Raw genomic sequence first — 20,399 nt, 5'->3', positions numbered from 1 at the left:
AGCAGGAGCCGGGAGACCAGGTCTGCTCTGAGTAGTGCTTCTGAGCTGGGTGCTTTGGGCCGTGCCTGCCCCTCCCCGAGCCCCAGTTGTGTGACTCTAGAATGGAGGGGGTCTTAGTCTTTGACCCCCAAGGGTCTTTCCAGTTCCACCATTCACACCCCAGACCCGTCTCGGACTATGTGCTCCTGGTGCTGAGCCCCAGGCGGGGGGCCTTGCTGTCCACTCCCTTCCGCCCCGCACTGAGCTCTGCAGTTCTGTGGACCAGCTGGGCCTGGAGAACCCAGCAGATGCCTCCCCCACTTGCTCCCACCAGCTCTGTCCTTCAGAACAGGACTTGGCGCCACTTGCAGGGTTGGGCATTGCCCGGCGCAGTTGGTGGTGGCAGATGGGCTTTTCTGAGGGGCTGGGGGCATGACGGCATGGTTGCATCTGACCGATGCCCGGTGCTTATCTAATGTCAGGGCACCAGGGCCCCTCGATCTGGGGGGCCTGCCTCCTGGGGTCGTCGGTGTCACTGGGGTCACACTGAGTCCCTGCGTCGTTGTTGCTCGTCTCTGCGGCGTTCGTTCTGCTCTCATGGAGGGGGTGCTGCCCGGAGTGCGCTCGTGGTCCGGAGGGTGGGGGCTACCCGCCGGTTGCCTGGTGAGCTGGTGAACGAGAGGTGCCTAGGGGTGCCCCTGTTCACGCCCTACAAGCAAGGCCTGTGGTGTCTGTGGAGGTGAGCACGTGTGTGCACACACAGGTGTACACGCTACGCAGTGGCTTCTCGTGCTTGGAGGTGACTCTGGATGCAGCATCCCCAAACTCTCCCTCTGCCCTTGCTTTGGCCCCGGAGAGGAGAGGGGGAGGCCTCCCGTGGTTCCGGCAGCCAAGGCCAGCTGAGGGCACGACCGCGATTAGCGATATCCCCACCCAAAGCAGATTCAAAATTCTGCTCAGAGAGCATCTCCGAGAACACATCTCAGTCTCTTTAAGGCTGGAGGAGTCCCCGCTTTCTCCCAGGGTGGCGGTCAGCCCTCCAAGGGACCGGCCAGCCGCGGCCCACATCTCCTCCTCATCTGGCCGGGCCCGGCTCTCCTCCTGCGGCCCCTGACTCCGGCTGTTTTCTGCAAACACCTAGAACTCCCAGACCTTCTGCCAGTTCGGGCCCTGACTCATATTTCTCATTAAGCACTAAGGGTTTGAGTTTCATCATGCAGTTGACACACATTTTTTTTCCTTCTTCATAAACATGCTCATGAATGCGGACTCTGTTCTTCCTGATCTGCTTCCAGACCTCCTGCCTGCCCGCATTGCCCAGCTGCCAGGTCATGGGTGGGGGTCAGGGGGCCCGTCAGAGGCTGCCTGCTGGGCGCTGGGCGGTGTTCCTGACCACTGCTCAGGGCAGCAGGTCCCGCCCCACCCGGAGGTCTCCACGAAGCAGGGTTTATACGTCCAGAAGCCTTTTTCACCTTGGGGGAGCGCAGAGCACGATTTGGGCCTGATCACTTCTTTCCCTAGCAGCTTTCCTTCTCTAACTCTGCTGCCTGCTTGAGTCACTGGCCCACTGGAGGGCCTCACATGTGTCAAATCCGCAAAACCCCAGCAGCTCAAAGTGCTCCAAAGCATGATACGTTGGAAAAAGCACAGATTCAGAGCCAGACTGCCAGGTTCAGGGCCCAGGGGTGTCAGTGTTAGCTTGTGACCTTGCGCTGGTTACCCACCCTCTCTGAGTTGAGCTGCCCCCCAGCCATTAGAGGGCATGGCTTTGGGCCCCAGCACAGAGCAGGTATCTCGCAGGCATGGACACCAGGCAGATGGGAGTTACTAAACTTTCTAACTACAACTGTGTTTCCTCTATTTTAAGGTACCATTGGGAGTAAGACACATCATCGATTTAATAACAGCACTTTGAGAGGGGAAAAAAAACCCAAAAAACACGAATATGGCATTCAGTGCAGACTCAGTTTCCAAGAAGCGTGCATTTGAGAATTGAGGAAATGCGGCCATAGGACTTAGTCTGCTGTGTAACTGCAGGCAGTGTTCTTGGCTTCTCTGGGCCTCAGTTTTCTCATCTGTAAAATGGGTGTCTTCCTCAGAGGGGCTCTTGGGAGAATTTAGGACTTGGTGAGAGTGGACTGCTGTTATCAATAGGACGGCTCCCCAGATGAGAGTCCTGTGTAAAGAATGAAAGGACAGAGGCTCTAATTTGGAATTGAGGGGTCCTATCAGTGCATTGTGGGGGCCAAAGAAGCCATGCTTAGAACCTGGGCCCAACTTGGCAGACCATGTCCACAGGAGCAGGCGGGCACCGCTCCATCTCAAGAGAGTGGGCAGGGGCCCTGATTAGTTGTGTTCCCATCAGAGGGCCCTCAAATAGTTAGAATTTAACACCTTTGGAAAGTAACAAACTGCAAAACGTTCCCTGGAGACTCAAAAAAGGAAAACTATTCCCAGCACAGGTCAAGGCTGACTCTGAGATCATCACCCTGTGAGGCCCAAGCTGGGTGGTACGATGGAAAGAATGTGGACTTGGGAGCTGGACAGAGCAGGTCTGGCCTATAGTTGTTCGGATTCCAGCTCTTAACCTCCTGGGCACGTGTGTGCGGTTCACACATTTGTTTACCCACTTATTTATGCATTCTTTCATCAAACACTTACTGCACACCCAGGTGGGCCAGGTTCTGTGCTAAATGCTGGGGACCCAACGCCCCCTGCTCTCAGTCCCTCTGAATCGGAGTAGCACCAAGTTCTAAAAGCAGCGACATTGCCTGCCCGGTGGGATGGAGCGCGGGAATCTCCTGGCACACGTGTGGCCACAGGCAAAGGGATGCCCTTCCGTCCAGGACGAGAAAAGAGCCGCCATCATGAGGGAGAGGTGGGCACATCCACTGTTTCCTGATCAGCTCGAATCTGGCTACTTGTTACTATTGCAAACACATGGATTTTAAAAGAGGCCTCGATGGGCTGGAGGTCAGCTGGAAGACGCCTCACCCCTCGGGGCCTTTAGGGAAAATGCAGATGGACTTGGGGTTTTCCTCGTGACCCGCAAGCATGATAGTGACTAGAATGTAGAAGGCAGGCGCCGGAGGTATCACCCAGGGCCGCCCTGGGCGGGGATGGGGGTGGAAGGACCACCTCACCTCCTTGGTTGAATGTCAGCCAGACTGGGGTCCAATCTTCCCCCCCACCGTTCAACTGATTGTATGATTTTGGACAATGAGTCCGCCTCTCTGGGCGTCGGTTTCCCAGTTGTGAAATAAGGATAGTGACGCCTGTCAGTGCGTTCTGGCTCTCAGGGCTGCCTCGAGAATTCAGTGAATTCGTGTGTGCCACACGTTCGCCGCACCACCTGGCACCCTGCAGGCTTGCGGCAGGGACAGGTACCCCCATCCCCACGGTCAGCATCTCCGTGCTCGGGCTTCCGGCGAGGGTTTTAGATGAGGTCTGCAGAGCGGCAGAAATACACGTATGTATGTGTATGTATGCGTATAGATGGACTGATCAGTTTGGAAAATTTCAGATGCAGATTCCTGGGGCTTGTGGCCACTCTGTAGAACTCAGACACTCCCTGGAGCATTTGAGGCCAGTGGATCTGCCTACAGCCCTGGAAGGTTCCTGGTGGGATGACGAGGCAGAGAAGGGGGATTTGCCCAGGTCCCCAGCTTCAGAGATGAAGGCCACTCATTTCTCACCTTGGATTTTAATCCCTGGGCCAGCTAGTTGCCTTTTGAGGGAGCAGATACTTGTACGTGTGATGGCAGGAGCAAAGCAGAATGAGCTGTGTCCCTGACACACCCTTCTGGTGCCCTGGGCTGCGTTAGGTGCCTCGCTCGTGGTCTTCTAGAAAGGCCATGGACCTCCCCTTGGTCTCCCAGGCCTCGCTCTGCCCTAGCTCACCCCCAGGGGCCCCTTTGAGGACCCCACCAGCACCCCACCCCAGGGAGCCTCACACGGCATTCTCCAGGCTGTGGCCGCGACAGAGCCAGGGTTCAGGTTGGGCGCTGCGAGCACACAGACGTCAGGGCCAGGCCTGCCTGTCGCAGACCCGTGTGCTGGGGGCTTCGGCTTCTCAGAGGCTTGCTTGGCCCCCGTGCCCTCAGGCTGGTGTGTTCTCCCCATGCCGTGCAGAAGATTCCGTGAAATCGGGGGAAATGGTCTGCTTGGAGGAAGCACCTTGTCCACGGGACAGCTCAGAGCTCTGGTTTAACAGCATCTGTCAAGCTGGGTTACAATTCTACCAAGTGTGCATTGTCTCTGCCGGGCCAAGGCGGCCGCCCCAAATCCTCGGAACCACCCTGCCCTCATTTCCCACGTCCACCCCTCACCGGCCCAGCTTGTCTCTGGTGTTACCTACGTCCCCCCCGCCCCGCCCCCCCCAAGCAAGAGAAAGGAAGTCCTCAGCCATGTAGGCTCTAAACCGCTCATGGAGAGCAGCGCGAGGCCAGACGGCTGGATTTCCTGCTCACGGAGCCTCGTTCAAGTCCAGCTTCTCCCCTCATGAGCTCTGTGATCTTCAACAGGTGTCCTGACCTCTCTGGGCCTCCATTTCTCATCTGTAAGTGGGGGTTATAGGATTAAACGTGTGCTGCTTGACACCTGAGGCCCGTCAGAGGCCCTCAGGATGCTTCAGGCACCTGGTTCACGCTCCCCTTCCTCCCTGAGCCCAGGAAGGCCTGGCTATCCTGTCCTTCCTGCAGGTGGGCTCAGGCCTCTCACAGCCCGGCCTGTGGCTCTCCCTTCCACCCCAGGTCAGCCTGGCCTGCCAGCCTTGAGGCCAGCGCTGCTCTCAGGATGCTCCTGACAGGTGCTCTGCTGGCCACGGGGATCCCACGCCCGTCCCTGGGGCCTGGGCAGGCCCCGGGCTCCTAGCTTCCCAGTCTCTGCCCAACACACCCACCATGTACCCTAAAATGCTCAGACCGGACATTTGGAGCAAGTCCAGGAGCCAACTGCAGACTTGGAGCTGGGCAGGGCCCAGGCCGGGAAAGAAGTCTGTCTGCCTCTTCCTCTTCCTTCACCCCTGCATCCTCCCCCTGGTCCTGCGTGAGCTGCCATGACAGGGCCTTCAGGAGGCCGAGCTCCAGGCTGGGGAGACGCTTTCACCTAGACCCCTGCCCCAACCTCCCACTGAGCTTAGCACCTGGACCCAGTGACACACGCAGTTCATTGATCACGTCCCCTTCCTCCGGAGTGAGCCGTGGGCCGGGCTGTGTCTGTCCGGGAGCCCAGCAGGTGCCTGCACACCAGGCACGGCCACAGCTCGTCTGACACCCACTCTGATTGTGGGTGATTTAGACACTCCGTAGAGATTCCTGTATTTAATGGCATTTCTACATTGAACATATTTTTTTAAAGCAAAAGAAAAACGAGTACGTGCCCTTTTTGAGAGAGGGAACAGGCCTGCCTCTGCAGGTGGAAACAGGGGCCACGAGATGTGTTGTTCGGTGGGTAGGAGCACAGACACGAGAGCCAGGCTCCCGGGGTCAAACCCCAGCTCTTACCGACTGTGTGACCTTGGGCCAGTGCCTGTCTTCACCGAGACTCAGTTTTCTTGCCTGTAGAATGGGGATGGCAGGTGCATCCAGCTCACCAGGTCTCTGGGAGGAACACAGGGGCTGATCCATGTGTGTACCTGGAAGAGCCCCTGGCTCGAGACGGGTGCTGTCTACAGTGTTTGCTCCTATTACTTTTAGATTTTTCTGGAAACTATAAGTCAGTCAGTGACAGGTGGGAGGGAAAGAAGGAAGGGGTTTAGAGGAAAGACAAGTCAGCTGCAAAAATCAATGACCGCAGGTATGAGGTCGAAAAGGGTCTCCACGTCCTGATTTGGGCTCCCTGTGCCCAGCCACCCATGGGCAGCATAAAGCACACACCCAGCCTCGGGCACTGGAGTCCGAGGACCTGGCTTTGAATCCTGGCTCTGAGCGTCCTAGCTGCTTGAATTCAGGAGGCACTAGGGGCCTTGCTTTCTCACCTGTAGGGCAGGTGCGATACTCTTGTCCTCAAGTGCCTGTTCTGAGGACTAAGTGAGCCGGGCTGTGCCCACTGCCAGGCCTGGTAAGTGCTTAGCAACCCTCAGCTGGTACCACTGTTAGAACTTATCTCGGGCCAGCAGGCTTTTCTGGGAATTCTTTTCTGTGTGTCCGGCATTTGCATCTTTCCTCGGAACACTCCAGGGTGTGAGCTGGATTCTTAAGGCTGCCACTTTATCATCACTTTATTTGGAGGAAGGAGGGGTGGGAACAGTTCCCGGGGTTATCTAAACTGTGCATTGTTGGTGAGGGCGAATTATTTGTTCTGGGGGGTGAGAAGATCTTCCTCTTTTCTGGAATAAATTATAGACAGACATACAGCATGTTAACAGATATAGTGTACTGAGAGAGCAATGAGGGAAACTGTTGAGAAAGCTCCTTGGGGCGGCAGGGGGCAGAGGGGTCCAATTGAATGAAAAGAAGGTTGAAAAACAGCGAATTCTGGGACTTCCCTGGTGGTCCAGTGGTTAGGACTCCACGCTTCCACCGCAGGGGCACAGGTTCGATCCCTGGTTGGGGAACTAAGATCGCACAAGCCGCACAGCTGTGCCAACAAAACAAAACAAAACAAAAAACAGCAAATTCTGTACATCAGGGAGCCCCGGGCCCATAGGACCACAAATTAGGTCTGGGGTCCGGGGCCGTCCTCTGCTTAGGCCAGGTTCCAGCACAGACCAAGGGGCTTAAACAACAGAAATGTATTTTCTCACAGCCTCTCAGTTCTGGAGGCTGGAACTCTGGAATCAAGGTGTGGGTAGTGTTGATTTTGTCTGAGGCCTCTCTGCTTGGCTTATAGGTGGTCATCCCTGTGTGTGTGTCTGTGTCCTAATCTCCACTTATGAGGACACCAGTCAGGTTGGATTAGGACCCACCCTAATGACCTCATTTTACCTTGGTCACCTCTTCCTGGGCTCAGGTCCTGGGGTTAGGACTTCAACGTATGAATCTGAGGGGGACACGTTTCAGCCCATGACAGCCCTCCATGCTCTGGAAGATAGAAGGAACGAGGGTCTGGGAACCTGGGTGTGGTGGCGAGGAGGAGGAACCCGGGGAGCTGGGTGACTAGCCCCTTCGGCGGCCACAGGGCAGTCTCCGGAGAGGCTTATCAGGCCTCGCGGCCACGCTGCAGAGACCCACTGCTTGTGCCTCGGGTCCCCTGGGAGCCGAGGTGACCAGAGCAGAGTCGGTGCCATGTGGTCTCTGCCAGACTCTCGCCCCGTCTTTGACCCTGTGTGATAACACACCATTAACCTCCCCTTGTCTAGACCAGCCCTGACCGTCGTCCCCTCTCATTCCAGGTCGGACTATGACGACTGGAGACCGTCTCTGGCCAGCTTGCTTCAGCCCATTCCATTCCCCAAAGAGTAAGTCCCACACACGTCCCCAGCACCCTCCGGCCTGAAAGGACAACCTCCGCCGTCCACCCCGGCCTTAGCAGGGGGACCGATCAGGTCACGGGACGCACCGGGGGACGCCACAGACGACAGCGGGAGATGGAGATGGAGGTGTTGGTCCTCAGCTGTGGGACCCCGAGGAGGCTCACTGCCACCCCCAAAAATGGGAAAATCACCTGATTGCACGGCTAGATGGCTTCACTGAGCTAAGAATACAAAGCCCTCCGCACCAGCCCCCACGCGGTCACGTCAGCGGTGTTTATTGTGCGTCAGATGGGCGTAGGAAAACCTGCCTCTCCCGTCTCCAAGGGCCAGGGTAGAAATCCAAACATGATGCGTGTGGAATGGCTTTGTGTGCTGCGCGGCCATATGCTGAAAGCTCCCTTAGTCTACCCGTTAACGATGATTAGCTCACCCTCCGCAGTGAGCTGGGCCAGGGACGGACCCTTCCGTCTCTCCTGCGGCCCTTATCCCAGTATCGAATTTATCACAGGAAAATAGGGAGAGAACTCTCTGGTGGATAATGGCCTGCGGAGAAGGCTTTGTCTAAATAACCAGGCCCTAAAATGCCTGCAGGCCTGTTTTGATAGCTGTGAAGAAGCCAGGCCCCGGGAGGCAGCCCCGGGCTCTCTCCAGAGCTGACTAACAAGCCTGTATTTATGAAATGCGGCTCTCCGAGGGGGCATTACACTCAGTAATTACCCCGTTTGCCGGCCCGGCTGGTCCCCGGAGCCCCCAGGACTTGAGACTGGAGAAATCCGACTCCTGAGAGCAGTGGCGTCATTGGCTGCAGTCGCTGTTCCCACAGCTCCGGGGATACGCCTGACGGTGGGCCCATGAGGCGACTCGCCCGGAGAGGCGTCCCCGGTGGCCGCTCCGATGAGTGGCGGTAATTAGCGCGGCCGTGCCTTAATGGTGGAACAATTCACAAGCACGCCTGGGTCCCTGGTGCCCGCGTGCGGACGTGCTCACGTGCACCCCGCAGAGCGCCGCTCCTGCTTACTCTGGAGACTGGTACTCACGACTGGGGGCTACCATCATCCCCATTTTCCTTTAGAATTACCCTCCTTTTCGGGTAAGCAGGGGCCTGGGGAGCTCAGCCGTTCCCGTTCCTGTGATCCATGTCATGTCGAGTGGGGACACGATGTCGGTGTTTCATGCTCAACTTCCTCTTCGTTCTTGGAATCAGGCAGAAAGCCTGCCGCCCCCAGAGGAAGGACCCTGGGTCCCTGTGCTGTTGCGAACGCCCTGCTCACTGCGGTTTTCCCTTTGTTTCTGTTCCAGAGCTCTCGCACACGAGAAGTTCACCAAGTGAGTATTTGGGCAACGCCCTTGTTACCTTCTTCCGGGACGAGTGTCCTCTGTCCTGCGGGCGTCCCCCAGCAGCCAGCCCTCCTTCCGGCCCGTCCTCATCACGTGCATTCTGGGAGGCAAGGATGGCTCCTCCCAGAAGTTCTCCCGAGACGTGTGTCCAGGCCCGTCCAGGCGTCTCCTGATCCCGCCAGCACAGCCGGTGCCCCGCCCCTCCCCAGCTCTGTCCTCAGCCCCCCATCCTGGCCCGCCCCAGCCAGGACCCTGGGCATGACTCTGCCCCCACCCCGTCTCTTTCAGGGAACTGAAGTACGTGATTCAGAGGTTCGCCGAAGACCCGCGACAAGAGGTGAGGCCCCCCTCTCCCTCGCGGGCACACGGTCCAGGCTGCAGCAGGGCGCGTGTGGCTCTGCCAGGGCCCCCTTGTCCCCCGCGGGCATCCGTAACGGTTTACAAGGGCTCCTCTGCCTTGTGCATGAACACAGCCCCCGACCCAAGCGTCCAAGCCTGGCCCGTGATGTCAGTGTTTTACTGTAAACTGAGGCTCACCAGCGGTGTTTCCCACCAGCTGTTTCTCCTTAGGGCACGGGCCATGATTTAGGGCCAGGCTGGCACCGGGGCTCCTAACCGGCTCTGAGATACGGCTCACCCTCTCTGGTCCTGCCGTTCTGAGTATCAGCGGGCCAGGGAAGATGTCTGAGCTGGGATCTGAGCCGGGTTTTATTTCCCGGGCATGGTGGCCTAGGGCCTCCCCGAGGGGCCGCTCTGCCCCTCCAACAGCTGGGCTTCAGGGAGAGGGCATCCTTCCGTCCCAGAGCCCCTGTGTGTGAACAGGGACTCAGAGCGGGCTGGGAACCCGCCGCAGCCGTTCTCCCATTGCATCACCGTAACGACAACCACAGCCTTCACTGGGTGCTCACGCTGTGTCAGGCACAGGCGTTTTCTCATTTAATCCTCACAGCAACCCTATGACTAGGTGCTGCCATCATCCCCATTTTACATTAGAACTATCCTCCTTTTAGAGTTGAGAAAACTGGGGTTACGTGCCCAAGATCACACAACTGGTACATTGGCCGAGGCAGGATCCTCACCCAGGGAGTTAGGCTCCAGGGCCAGTGCAGGAACCAGCCCTGCAGCGTGCACAGTGGGCCAGGCGGGGCTGCCCTGAGGCACTCAGGCCCCTTCTCTGTGCGCACGGAGCCTGGGGCGTGAGGGGTCTGGTTCCCAGGCAGCGACAGAGGTGGACACGTGCACCCCTGGCAGAGCCGGAGGATGAGGGAGGGAGTTATTCTCGGTGGAGCCAGAGTATATTCTAAAGAGGCCACACTATAAAGCCTGGTTCGAGAAGGATCTAGAAGGATCTAGTTCTAAAACACCATGATTCTACACCTGACTCCAAAAGCGATCCTCAGGCAGAAGCCGTAGACAGGGAGCTTTTAAACGTCTGGGTACCAGCGATGGGTCTCCATTCTTCTTAAACCTGAGCCATCCCTCGCCGTGCGTGAAGGCAGAGTCTCAGAATTCCCCTGGAAAGTGAGGCTTCATTTCAGACACGGACTTTGAAGTTGATGAATAAAAGTGGTACCAGCTGCATCCCAGAGCAGAGCAGCAGTGCCAAGTGCCAGGAGGGAAATTTCCCAGCCCCGGTAACACCCAGGAGGCTGCTGAGGACACGGCCCCCCAGCAGGCCCCTCTTGCCAGCCTTGCCTCCCGCTTCCGCCCGCCTCCTCCTCTGATTTCCTCTCCGGGTTCTCTTCCCCTCTCCCCTCTCCTCCTCATTCCTCTCCCCTCCCACCTTCTCCCTCCCAGATGGAGCCATAGTTGTTTTCTTATAAATTATTTGCTGTATCTGTTGAATAGAGTTTCATACTCTAGATTCCTTGTTTCTTTGAAGTAGCTAAGTTAACGTCCGATAGTCTTCCAACTCAGAGGAAAAAAGCCCTGCCGCCCCTGCTTTCTGTTTACTTGTGTGTGGGTTGTGATCAACTGAATATCTGTGAGTAAGTGACTCTTGGCAGAAGCTCGTCCTTCACTCCTGAAGGAAATGATGGGACTCTTGTCTCAGCTTTCTTCTGAGGATGGGGAGGAAGAGGAGAAACAAAGGCCTTGGTCTCTCTCTCTCTGCAGTTACAGCGGGGCCGGGGTGGATGTGGAATTCCTCCCATGTGTGTACACGTGTTTGCACACACGCACACACGCCATCCACACACAGACGCATGGAGCCCTGGGGAGGAAGCTGAGAGCCACAGAGAGAGCTGTGCTTTGGACACTGAAATTGCCCCCCACTCTGGACAGAGACCCTTTCTCCTAAGGAGAGGATGTCAGGGTCCCAGAGAGAGAGAGAGAGATCGGCGGGACAAAGGCAAAGCCGGGGGACAGCACCCATGAGGGTGAAGTAGGGAAGCAGGCAGACCCCCAGAGGTGGAGGGGCAAACGCCCCAAAAGTGAGGGAGTGGGGCAGAGATTCAGAGAGAAAGGAGAGCAGAGAGAGGAATTGGAGACACAGAGAGGGAGACAGAGACCCAGACAGAGAAAGGAGAAAAAAATGCCCCCGTCAAAGGCGCAGGAGAAAGCGGCACAGAGGTCCCTTTGCGCCTCTCTACCCCAGCTTGGCCACAGACTTGCTTTATTCAGGGCAACTAAACAAGCCAGGGCCCGGCCCTCCATCCCGAGGAGCTGGAGTTCCCCTGTTTATGGATATCAGAGTTTTTCCCAAAAGGCCTTCCGTGGAATTTAGTAGAAGGCTGGGCGGGTCTGGACTAAACTAAGTTAAACCAGTTCCTTAACTGGGGGACTTGCCTGGGCCTTTGCCGTTTGCGTGTGTGGATCGTGGACCACCGTCGTCGTGGGTCTGCAGCGGCTGACCAAGCGCTCTCCCCCTGCGGCAGGTCCACTCGTGCCTGCTGAGCGTGCGAGCCGGCAAGGACGGCTGGTTTCAGCTCTACAGCCCCGGAGGGGTGGCCTGCGACGATGACGGAGAGCTGTTCGCCAGCATGGTACGTGATGGGTGGGGGTGGGAGTGACCGGGGCCGAGGGCGGGCACACTGGCTTCCACGCCCCTGACCAGTGAGAGAGCCGCCCCCCGAGCCCGCCGGGGCCAGCCCTGGAATTCCCAGGCGGAAAGGATGCTGGTGATGAAGATGGTGATGGTGACGCCGGCCACAAGGGTCACTTCCTCATCTCTTACCTGAGCAGGCACCGAGCCAAAGGCTCCCCCAGCAATGTGAGGAGGGACACTTCCTACTACCCCATCTTCCAGACGTTACAGGTGTTAACTGCCCAAGCTCACCGGGTTCACTGTAGCGCATTGCTTTGTTCAAGGGACCGAGCGCGTAATGGGCACAGGTATCCTAGAAGGCGCTGCAGATCCATCCGTCAGCTCGTCTGATCCTTGCCCCGATTCGCCAAGGTCAGGATGACCGGCCCACCTTGGAGATGAGGGATCTGAGATCACCAGACCAATAACCCCATCCTTGGTGACTCCTGATACTTTCCTTGTGCACTGGGACCGACACCTCACACGCACAATCTTTCTTAATCTTCACGGCAGCCCTATCCCTTAACTCTACCTCTGTGTGGAAACAGGCACAGAGAGGTGCAGTGGCTTGCCCGAGGTCACGCAGGCCTCCGGCCTCCAAGTTCCTCCCTCGGCCAGGCCCACGCTGTCCAGAGCCGGCCTTTCTTCCAGTAGCAAAGAGTGTCCATCTTGTGAAAGGAGGCACAGATGCCCCTTCCCCAGGGCAGATGCTCCTCTAGGCGGCCGGCAACCTCACCTAGCCCACTTGCTGACCAAACCAACTCCGTTCCACAGTCACTCATGTTCCAGAGCTTGAGAAGGCGCAAGCCTAGGCCAGCCATGGCTAAGGTTGCAGCCCTGCTACACGCTAGCCTGATGACCTCGGATCAGTAACTTGCCTCTCGGGGCTTTGGTTTCCTCGTCTGTGAAACGGGGAGTGTAGTCCTGGCGTCTCGGGATTACCATGGTGATTGCCTGTGATAATATATGCGAGGCACCGGGCCAGGGCCTAGCGCACAGTGAGTGCGCAGAAGTGACGGGTGTGGTTATTCTCATCCCTACTGGGCAGCCGGTTCAGTGGGGTGAGCAGCTCACAACGCTCTCCGCAGCGAACTTGGCAGCGTTTGCGCAGTGACGACAGACCCCAGCACTGCCTCTGGATCCTCTCTGGAAAGGGGCTTATTTTTAGGTTCCTTTCCTTACGCACTTGCTCTCCACTCCTCGCCTGCTGCCTGACGTGTCCCCTTTGAGTGCCCTGTGTGTCCTGGAAATGCTGGCCTTGCCTGCCTGCACCACCTCTCACAGGCTTCTCTGCTCTGATGTCACAGCTTCACCATGGCAATGCCCCGTGGTCCCCCCACCCCCACCCTTTGGTGCGGGGACTGTGAGAGAGAGAAGTCAGGGAGCTGGCAGCTCCCCAGCCTGAGAGATTGCATTTGTATGCCAGAGTTGTTGGTGATGGAGCAGAAAAGAATATACGTGGGGAAGGAAGCAGGCAGCCCCTGGATGGTGATGCGTCGTTTCCGTGGAGACACATGGCACAGATGAGGTCCCCTTGATTAGGCTGCCGTTTCCAACCACAGAAGGGCATTTGCTCTAATGTGAAGTCAGGGGGAGAGCAAACCAGGTGTTTGGGCCTCCCAGCTGTTGGTTGGGGACCCTTGCCCTTGGGCACCCATCTCCAGATGCACCAGAAAGAAACACACTTTTCTTAATGGCCTCCCTGCAGATAACCCAAGATGGAGCAGAATTTGCCAGTTCTTGGCTTCCTGGGGCAGGCGATCACTCAGAATACCTTTGGGACTCACAGGGGGCTTGGGAAGGGGAGACGGGGCTCTGTACTGTTCCCTGCCCTGCGTGTGAGGGGTGGGCCTGTGCACCCTAAGCAGGGGCTGCCGAGAAGTTTCCGCCAGGTTTGACAGTGCCAAGACCCAGAGGGCCAGATGTCAGCAGAGTCCCGAGGCGGGCGGGAGAGGGGGCTTTTGTGTGTGTGTACGGAGCGGGGATAAAACATATGTAACATAAATCTTACCACCTTAACCATTTTTAAAAATATTTTTATCGAAGTGTAGTTGATTTACAATGTTGTGTTAATTTCTGCCCACCTGAACCATTTTTAAGTGTACAGTTCTGTAGCATCAAGTGCATCGACAGTGTTCTGCAGTCACCACCACCATCCATCTCCAAACTTCATCCAACATCATCTTCCCAAACTGCAACTGTCCCCACTATAAACAGTAGCTCCCCACGCCCTCCCCCAGCCCCAACACCCCACCCCACCACCGCTTCTCCTTTCTGTCTCTGTAGTCTGACCCTAGGTCCCTCCCATGAGTGGGACCCTACAGGATATGTCCTTCTGTGACTGGCTTACTTCACGCAGCACAATGCCCTCGAGGTTCATCCACATGGGAGCTGGTGTCAGGGAGGGGTCCTTTGAATCCACTGGGGAGAGTCTGGTGATCGTTTCAGATGCAGTGTCCAGACTGGGCATGGGGTGTGTCTGATCAGTGTCTTCTGGTCTCATGATCCTTGTAGCATGCAGAAGGCAGGCACCACGGGCCACAGCCCATGGCGGTCACTGCCCTTCACCTGGCCCATCTCCCCTCACAGGTGCACATCCTCATGGGCTCCTGTTACAAGACCAAAAAATTCCTGCTCTCCCTGGCAGAAAACAAGCTGGGACCCTGCATGCTCCTGGCACTGAGGGGGAACCAGACCATGGTGGAGGTAAGGAGCTGGCCCGAGTCCCTGGTAAGGTTGCCGACTCTCCCAGGACTTCATCCTTGTTGATGGAGCACCTTCTAGGAGCTTCTAGGAGCCCCGAGTTATTACAAGAGCTGGGGACACAGCAGCGGACGAGGCAGGCACAGCCCCAGCCCTCCTGAGCTTAGCGGGAGCGGGAGACCTTCATCAGACCATCTGCTAATTTCATTTTAATTTCACTTGTGATCCACGTGGGTCCAAGGGGATCGATTGGGCAGGTTTCTGTTCCATTTGTCTGTTGCTGCAGAACAGACCACCCCCAAATGGGGGCTTCAAACAATAATGCTCATTTATTTGCTCATGGGTCTTGGGATGACTGGACTCAGCTGACCACTTCTCACTCTGAGTGTCTCATGGGGTCGCAGTCAGATGGGGGTGGGCTAGGTCCTCCCAAGGCTGCTTCCCTCACGCGTCTGGCGCTGGCCCGAGGGGACTCGACCAGCGGAGGCTGGAGCAGCTGGGGCTGCCAGGCCGCCGTCCACACAGCAGCCTTGGTCGTAGCCTTCCCACTCACCAAGGAGCACACATCAGCCCCGGGCACTCATGTCACCTCTGTCTCCCCCAAAGTCCCCAGAAGCCTGGGGCTTCCAGAGCCACTGTCCAAAGAGACCTGGCAGAAGCTAAATCTCTTTTCCTGACTCAGCCTCAGAAGTGAGGCAGCATCACTTCTGCCACTTTCTGGCCATTAGAAGTCGGTCCCCGGGACTTCCCTGGTGGTCCAGTGGTTAAGACTCCACGCTCCCAATGCAGGGGGCATGGGTTCGATCCCTGGTCAGGGAACTAGATCCCACATGCCGCAACTAAGACCCAGTGCAGTCAAATAAATAAATACATATATATATATATATTTTTTTTTTTTTTTTTAATTAAAAAAAGGAAGTGAGTCACCGAGGCCGGGCCCATAGTCAAGGGGATGAGAATTAGACTTCACCTCTCAGCAGGGAGCGCATCAAAGAATTTGACTCCCAGAGCTTTCCGTGGCAAAGCAAGGGATAGAAAGAGGTGTCTTGTCTTTCGGGCTCTACCAGGCCATAGGGGCCCGGCGTGCATCGTGCCCACAAGTGTTAACCAGGAGCTACCACGCGCTGAGTGCGTGTGCACTAATGTTCCCGTTACACAGAGGGGACACTGGGGCAGGCGATCCCCCCAGCATCGCACAGCCGGAAGTGCAGAGAGCGGGGAGAGAACAGGACCTGGGAGCGTATGGGTGAGCCGAGCTTGGCCCCCTCCCCAGGCGTGAGGGGCTCTTGGGACAGGCCGAGGGTTCAGGCCTCCGCGCCTTCGAGGACCAGCCCCGCCCAGAGTCTCGGGCTGGCGGTAACCCGCCTCCCGGCTCTCGGCAGATCCTGTGCTTGATGCTGGAGTACAACATCATCGACAACAACGACACGCAGCTGCAGATCATCTCGACCCTGGAGAGCACGGGCGTGGGGAAGCGCATGTATGAGCAGCTGTGCGACCGGCAGCGCGAGCTGAAGGAGCTGGTGAGTGCACGCCCGGCGGCCCGGCCTGGCCCCGGGGCTCCGCTGCCCGGCAGCGAGAGCGTGGCTGCAGTGAGCAGGGCAGAGCCCAGGGACCGTGGCACCTGTGCGGGCCTCCACCTCACTGACTCCTCCGCCAGACCCGGAGAGGTCGGGATTGCCGCCCGCCGCTTTGCAGATGATCAGAGAGGCTGAGTCTGTGGCCCAAAGTCAAACAGCCCGTATGGGCCTGGTCACGGCCACATCCTGTGTCACCCTCCGAGCCAAGCCTGCCAGTGGCTGTCTGTGCACCTCCTCCCTCCCCCCCTCCCTCCCTACCCCTCCCCCCCCCGACTTCCCTCAGGCCCTTCATTTCAGGGCACGGGGCTTGATTTCCGAACACCAGCACCCGTCCCTCCTGGCCAAAGGGCTTTCTCTGTCCGCGGGCACAGCAGGACGGAAGGGGTGGAGAATTCACGCCCCCTAGTCTCCTGGAGCAGCTCTCAAGCAGTGACTGGCAGGAGAGGTGGGGTCTCTCTGTGAGATGTGACTTCGCCACCATTTCCCAGAGGCCCAGGGGGAGCTGGGGTGATCACAGCCTCTTCCTTTAGGGGCCTTTGTGGTCTCAGTTCCCCGCTCCCCTGCTGGGGTTTCTTGGGGTCGCCTCTCTGATAAACCACCTGCCCTCAGACCTGGCCTCGGGGTCTGCCCCTGAGACAGAGACCACCATGTTGCCTGCCACTACCAAGAAGTACAAACAGTGCCATGAGAGGTGTTACTGGAGGTGCGGGTACCGGGTGAGGGCTCAGGGAAAAGTGGGTCGTAACCAGTCTGGCTTCTCTTGCAGCAAAGGAAAGGCGGGCCCACCAGGCTAACACTGCCCTCCAAGTCCACAGTGAGTTGGTTTCATTCTTCTGCAGGGCTGGGAGGGAAGAAGTGGGGTATCCTCCCTGGTGGGGAACAGCATACAGTGTCTGCTGGAGGTGATGGGAGGAGGTGAACAGGGACCCTATGGTACTTCCCTCCCTAGGAGGGAACTGGGTTGCAGGAAACCAAACATTATGATAAAGATTATTGTTGATATCAATGTTAATATGTTACCAGTTATTCATAATGATGACAATAATAGCTCATATACGTTGAGGATTCACGTACCAGATAAATTGTGCTGGTAGTTCATGTTATCTTATGACAAGAAGCCTATCAGGTTGGTGTCTCTTTCCTTCCCCATTTTACAAGGTCTTCAGGGATCTTAGTTCCTTCTATCCTGCTGCCCCACTGTCCTTGGCACATAGCTTCCACCTCATAGTCCAAACTGGCTGCTCAAGCTCCAGCCATCTTATCTCCATTCAAGCCAGGAGGAAGGAGGAAGAGGCAAAGAGGAACATGCCCCTTCCCTTTAAGGACCTTCCTGGAAGTTCTGTGGGACACGTCTGCTTGTATACCGTTGTCCAGGTTCAGCACGTGGCCCCACCTAGCTGGGAGATTAGCCTTAATCCAGGGCAGCCAGTTGGCAGCTAAAACTCAAGGATTCTATCACAAAGATGGAAGGGACCCTCAGTGACCTCAGAGTCTAGCGCTCACATACTCCTTGAAAGGGCCTCAGTGTTTGCGGGTGGGAAATGGGCGCAAGCTCCTGCCTGGGAAAGTGAGACGGTCGGACACACGTGCACGCACACGCCTGCGGGAGGGACGTGGCCTCGGAACACCCCACTGGTGACTCAGGCTGTGAGTCAGCTCCGAAGGCTTTCTCCAGCTAGGCAGCTGCCACCACGGAGACGTGGAGGCGGCCGCGCCCTCCCTGACACCCCGTTTTGTCCCAACCCACTGGACCATGCTCTCCTCCCCGCCACAGCTTTCTGTGGGGCTGGGGAGGGGAGGCTCAGGGCCTCGGGGAGCTGCTGGCAGCCCCAGGCCTCCTGAGACCCCGCCTGCCCGTCCCGTCTGCAGGATGCTGACTTGGCCCGTTTGCTGAGCTCTGGCTCCTTCGGAAACCTGGAGAACCTCAGTTTGGCCTTCACCAACGTAACCAGTGCCTGCGCTGAGCACCTCATCAAACTGCCTTCTCTCAAGCAGCTAAACCTGTGGTCCACTCAGGTACATATGGCCTGCCCCCTGCGCCCTCCTCCGTGCCCACTGTGCACCCCTGCCCCAGACCTGCCCCGCACCCTCCTCCATGGCTGGCTTTCTGCCCAGAACCCACGGGTCCAGTCGCTTGATCACCACGCCTCCTCCACGGCTCAGCGCCCACGTCCCCCAGAGGGTCCCAGGCCAGAGAAGGTTTAGCCCCTCGCGAAGCCCAGTGGCCCGTCCCACAGTTGGAGTCGCCAAGGCCCAGAGCAGGGACGTGCCCGGCACAGCTGACACGTGACACAGGTCTCACACCCCTGCCCAGGGGGTGTGCAGGCGGCTGGTGGGTCTCCTCCGTGTAATAATGACCACAGCGCACGGCGCTCGCTGCCCGTGCTCAGTACCGATTGGGCTGTTAAACACGTACCAGCACGTGTGGTCTCCACTCCACCGTGAGGTGCAGGCCCTGCCGACACCCTCGTCTCACAGAAGAGAACCCGGGCGTTGCCAGCTGCCCTGCTGTCCCGCTGTCCCGCCCAGGGAAGGGCCACCTCGGCTCCCGCTAGTAGCCACGAGTCACTGAGTTCAAAGCCACCCTTGACAGATGGCAACACCGACTCCAGGGGGGCCCTTGTCTGGCCCACGGCACCGGCAGCAGCTGGATTTGAACCCGGTCAGGGCACTGGAGTCTCTGGAGAGAAGCGAGAGCGGCCCAGGCCCTGAGGCGTGGAGGCCATGGGCCTCAGGCCTGGGCTTTGTCCTGTCTCCTTTGTCCGCCGCTGCCCCTGCCTCGGGGTCATCGCCCCGGGTGCCTGGGGGCAGCCAGCGTCGGTCTCCAGGCTGAGAAGGTCTCTGCCCCACAGTTTGGAGACGCCGGCCTGCGGCTCCTGTCGGAACACCTCACGATGCTCCAGGTGCTGAACCTGTGCGAGACGCCCGTCACCGACGCCGGCCTGCTGGCTCTCAGCTGTGAGTCCATCCGTCCATCCCTTCCTCCCTTCCTCCATTCACGCGGCAGGCTGGGCACCGTGCACCGTGCACTGTGCTCCCGGAGCACCTCCTCCGTGCCAGGCGGAAATACCCCTGCCCTCGTGGAGCTGATGCTCTAGCGGAGAAAGGAAGAATGAGTGAGGCCCAACCCGTGCCCTCCCGACACCGTCACAGCCCCTGAGGGCGATCGTGCTCCCCTGACCCGCCGCAGCAGCTGCAGCCCCAGCCACAGCCTTCACCCGGGAGTTGGTTAGAAATGCAAATTCTCGGGCCCTGCCCCAGACCTGCTGACTCAGAAACTGCACTGTAACAAAGTGCCGGGTGACTCTCACGCACATTAAAGTTTGAGAAGCACCGCCCTAGTAGAAGGAGCCACAAAATACTCGAGGCACCTAGAACTGCCGACTTCTGTACCCTGACCCTAATCTACTAAACTCAAATCTTGGGTGATGTTGAGCCTGGAAATCTGCATTTCCCATTTTCCAGGTCCATTGGTTTAGATGAGAGGCCCCGGGCCTCAGCTGGGAGGAATCCAGGAAGGCTTCCCAGGGAGGTGACTGGATCTGGGGGTGAAAGACACATATGTCAGAATTGACCGAGGGGGAGGCATGCTGGGCAGTGGGCATGACTCCTGCAAGGTCGTCGGCACGTTCTGGGTGGCTTGGGAGTGGCTGGGGGCAGGTGACGGGGTAACGGAGGGCAGAGAGGATGAGGTTTAGCATCACAGCGGGGTCCACTGTCTGCAGTGTGGCAGGCCAGTTCTGGGGACATTTGGGGTACAGGCAGTGGAGGGACATGACAGAGGGACCAGAAGGGAGAGAGGCTCAGAGGGCAAGGGGAGAACGTGGGCCCAATTCAGATCAGCTCCTGCCTGAAATAGACCCTTCTCTACCTAATGGTCCCGGGCTGTGCCTCTGAAACCCCACCTCCCCGACCCCGTCTCCTAACCAGAGGCCTCAGCAACTCAGTCCGCCCCCAGCTTTTCCATCCTGTACCTGCAACTGCCTCTTGTGGGGTCCCACTGACCTAATGACTGTGTCTGTCTGTCTGTCCCTGGACAGCCATGAAGAGTCTCTGCAGCTTAAACATGAACAGCACCAAGCTCTCAGCGGACACCTACGAAGACCTGAAGGTAATCCCTTTCTTCCCTCCTTCCTTCCTTCCTTTGCAAGTGCAAAGGTCCTGAGGCAGAAAGTGTTGGTACGAACCGACTTTGTAGCCAACGTGACTAGAAGGTGAGAGGAGAGACTGGAGCCAGACCGAGTAAGCCCTCACAGGTCACGGGAGGACTCTGGATCTCATCCAAGTTCAGGAGAAAGCTTTCAGAGGCTCTAAGCAGGGTAGTGAGTTCCGCTTTTAAAAGCTTGTTCTGGCTGTTATG

The 20,399-nt window shown here is 57.8% G+C and overlaps 1 protein-coding gene across 1 annotated transcript in view; it reads left to right on the top strand.

Moving 5' to 3' along the window:
• CMIP (c-Maf inducing protein) overlaps positions 1 to 20,399 on the top strand; it is a 237,991-nt gene that overhangs the window by 214,185 nt on the left and 3,407 nt on the right. Inside the window, exons 11-20 of the mRNA XM_082366336.1 lie at positions 7,313 to 7,378; positions 8,693 to 8,719; positions 9,020 to 9,068; positions 11,608 to 11,715; positions 14,346 to 14,462; positions 15,842 to 15,982; positions 16,806 to 16,853; positions 17,909 to 18,055; positions 18,892 to 18,997; positions 20,080 to 20,150. Coding sequence (XP_082222462.1) covers positions 7,313 to 7,378; positions 8,693 to 8,719; positions 9,020 to 9,068; positions 11,608 to 11,715; positions 14,346 to 14,462; positions 15,842 to 15,982; positions 16,806 to 16,853; positions 17,909 to 18,055; positions 18,892 to 18,997; positions 20,080 to 20,150 — 880 coding nt within the window. The remainder of the gene's footprint in view (positions 1 to 7,312; positions 7,379 to 8,692; positions 8,720 to 9,019; positions 9,069 to 11,607; positions 11,716 to 14,345; positions 14,463 to 15,841; positions 15,983 to 16,805; positions 16,854 to 17,908; positions 18,056 to 18,891; positions 18,998 to 20,079; positions 20,151 to 20,399) is intronic.

This window comes from Balaenoptera borealis (genome assembly GCF_965194805.1).
Source record: "Balaenoptera borealis genome assembly, chromosome: 19".
NCBI classification, from domain to species: Eukaryota; Metazoa; Chordata; class Mammalia; order Artiodactyla; family Balaenopteridae; genus Balaenoptera; species Balaenoptera borealis.
The sequence above is the reverse complement of the archived record's forward strand: the minus strand, read 5'-3'. Positions and strand labels throughout refer to the sequence as shown.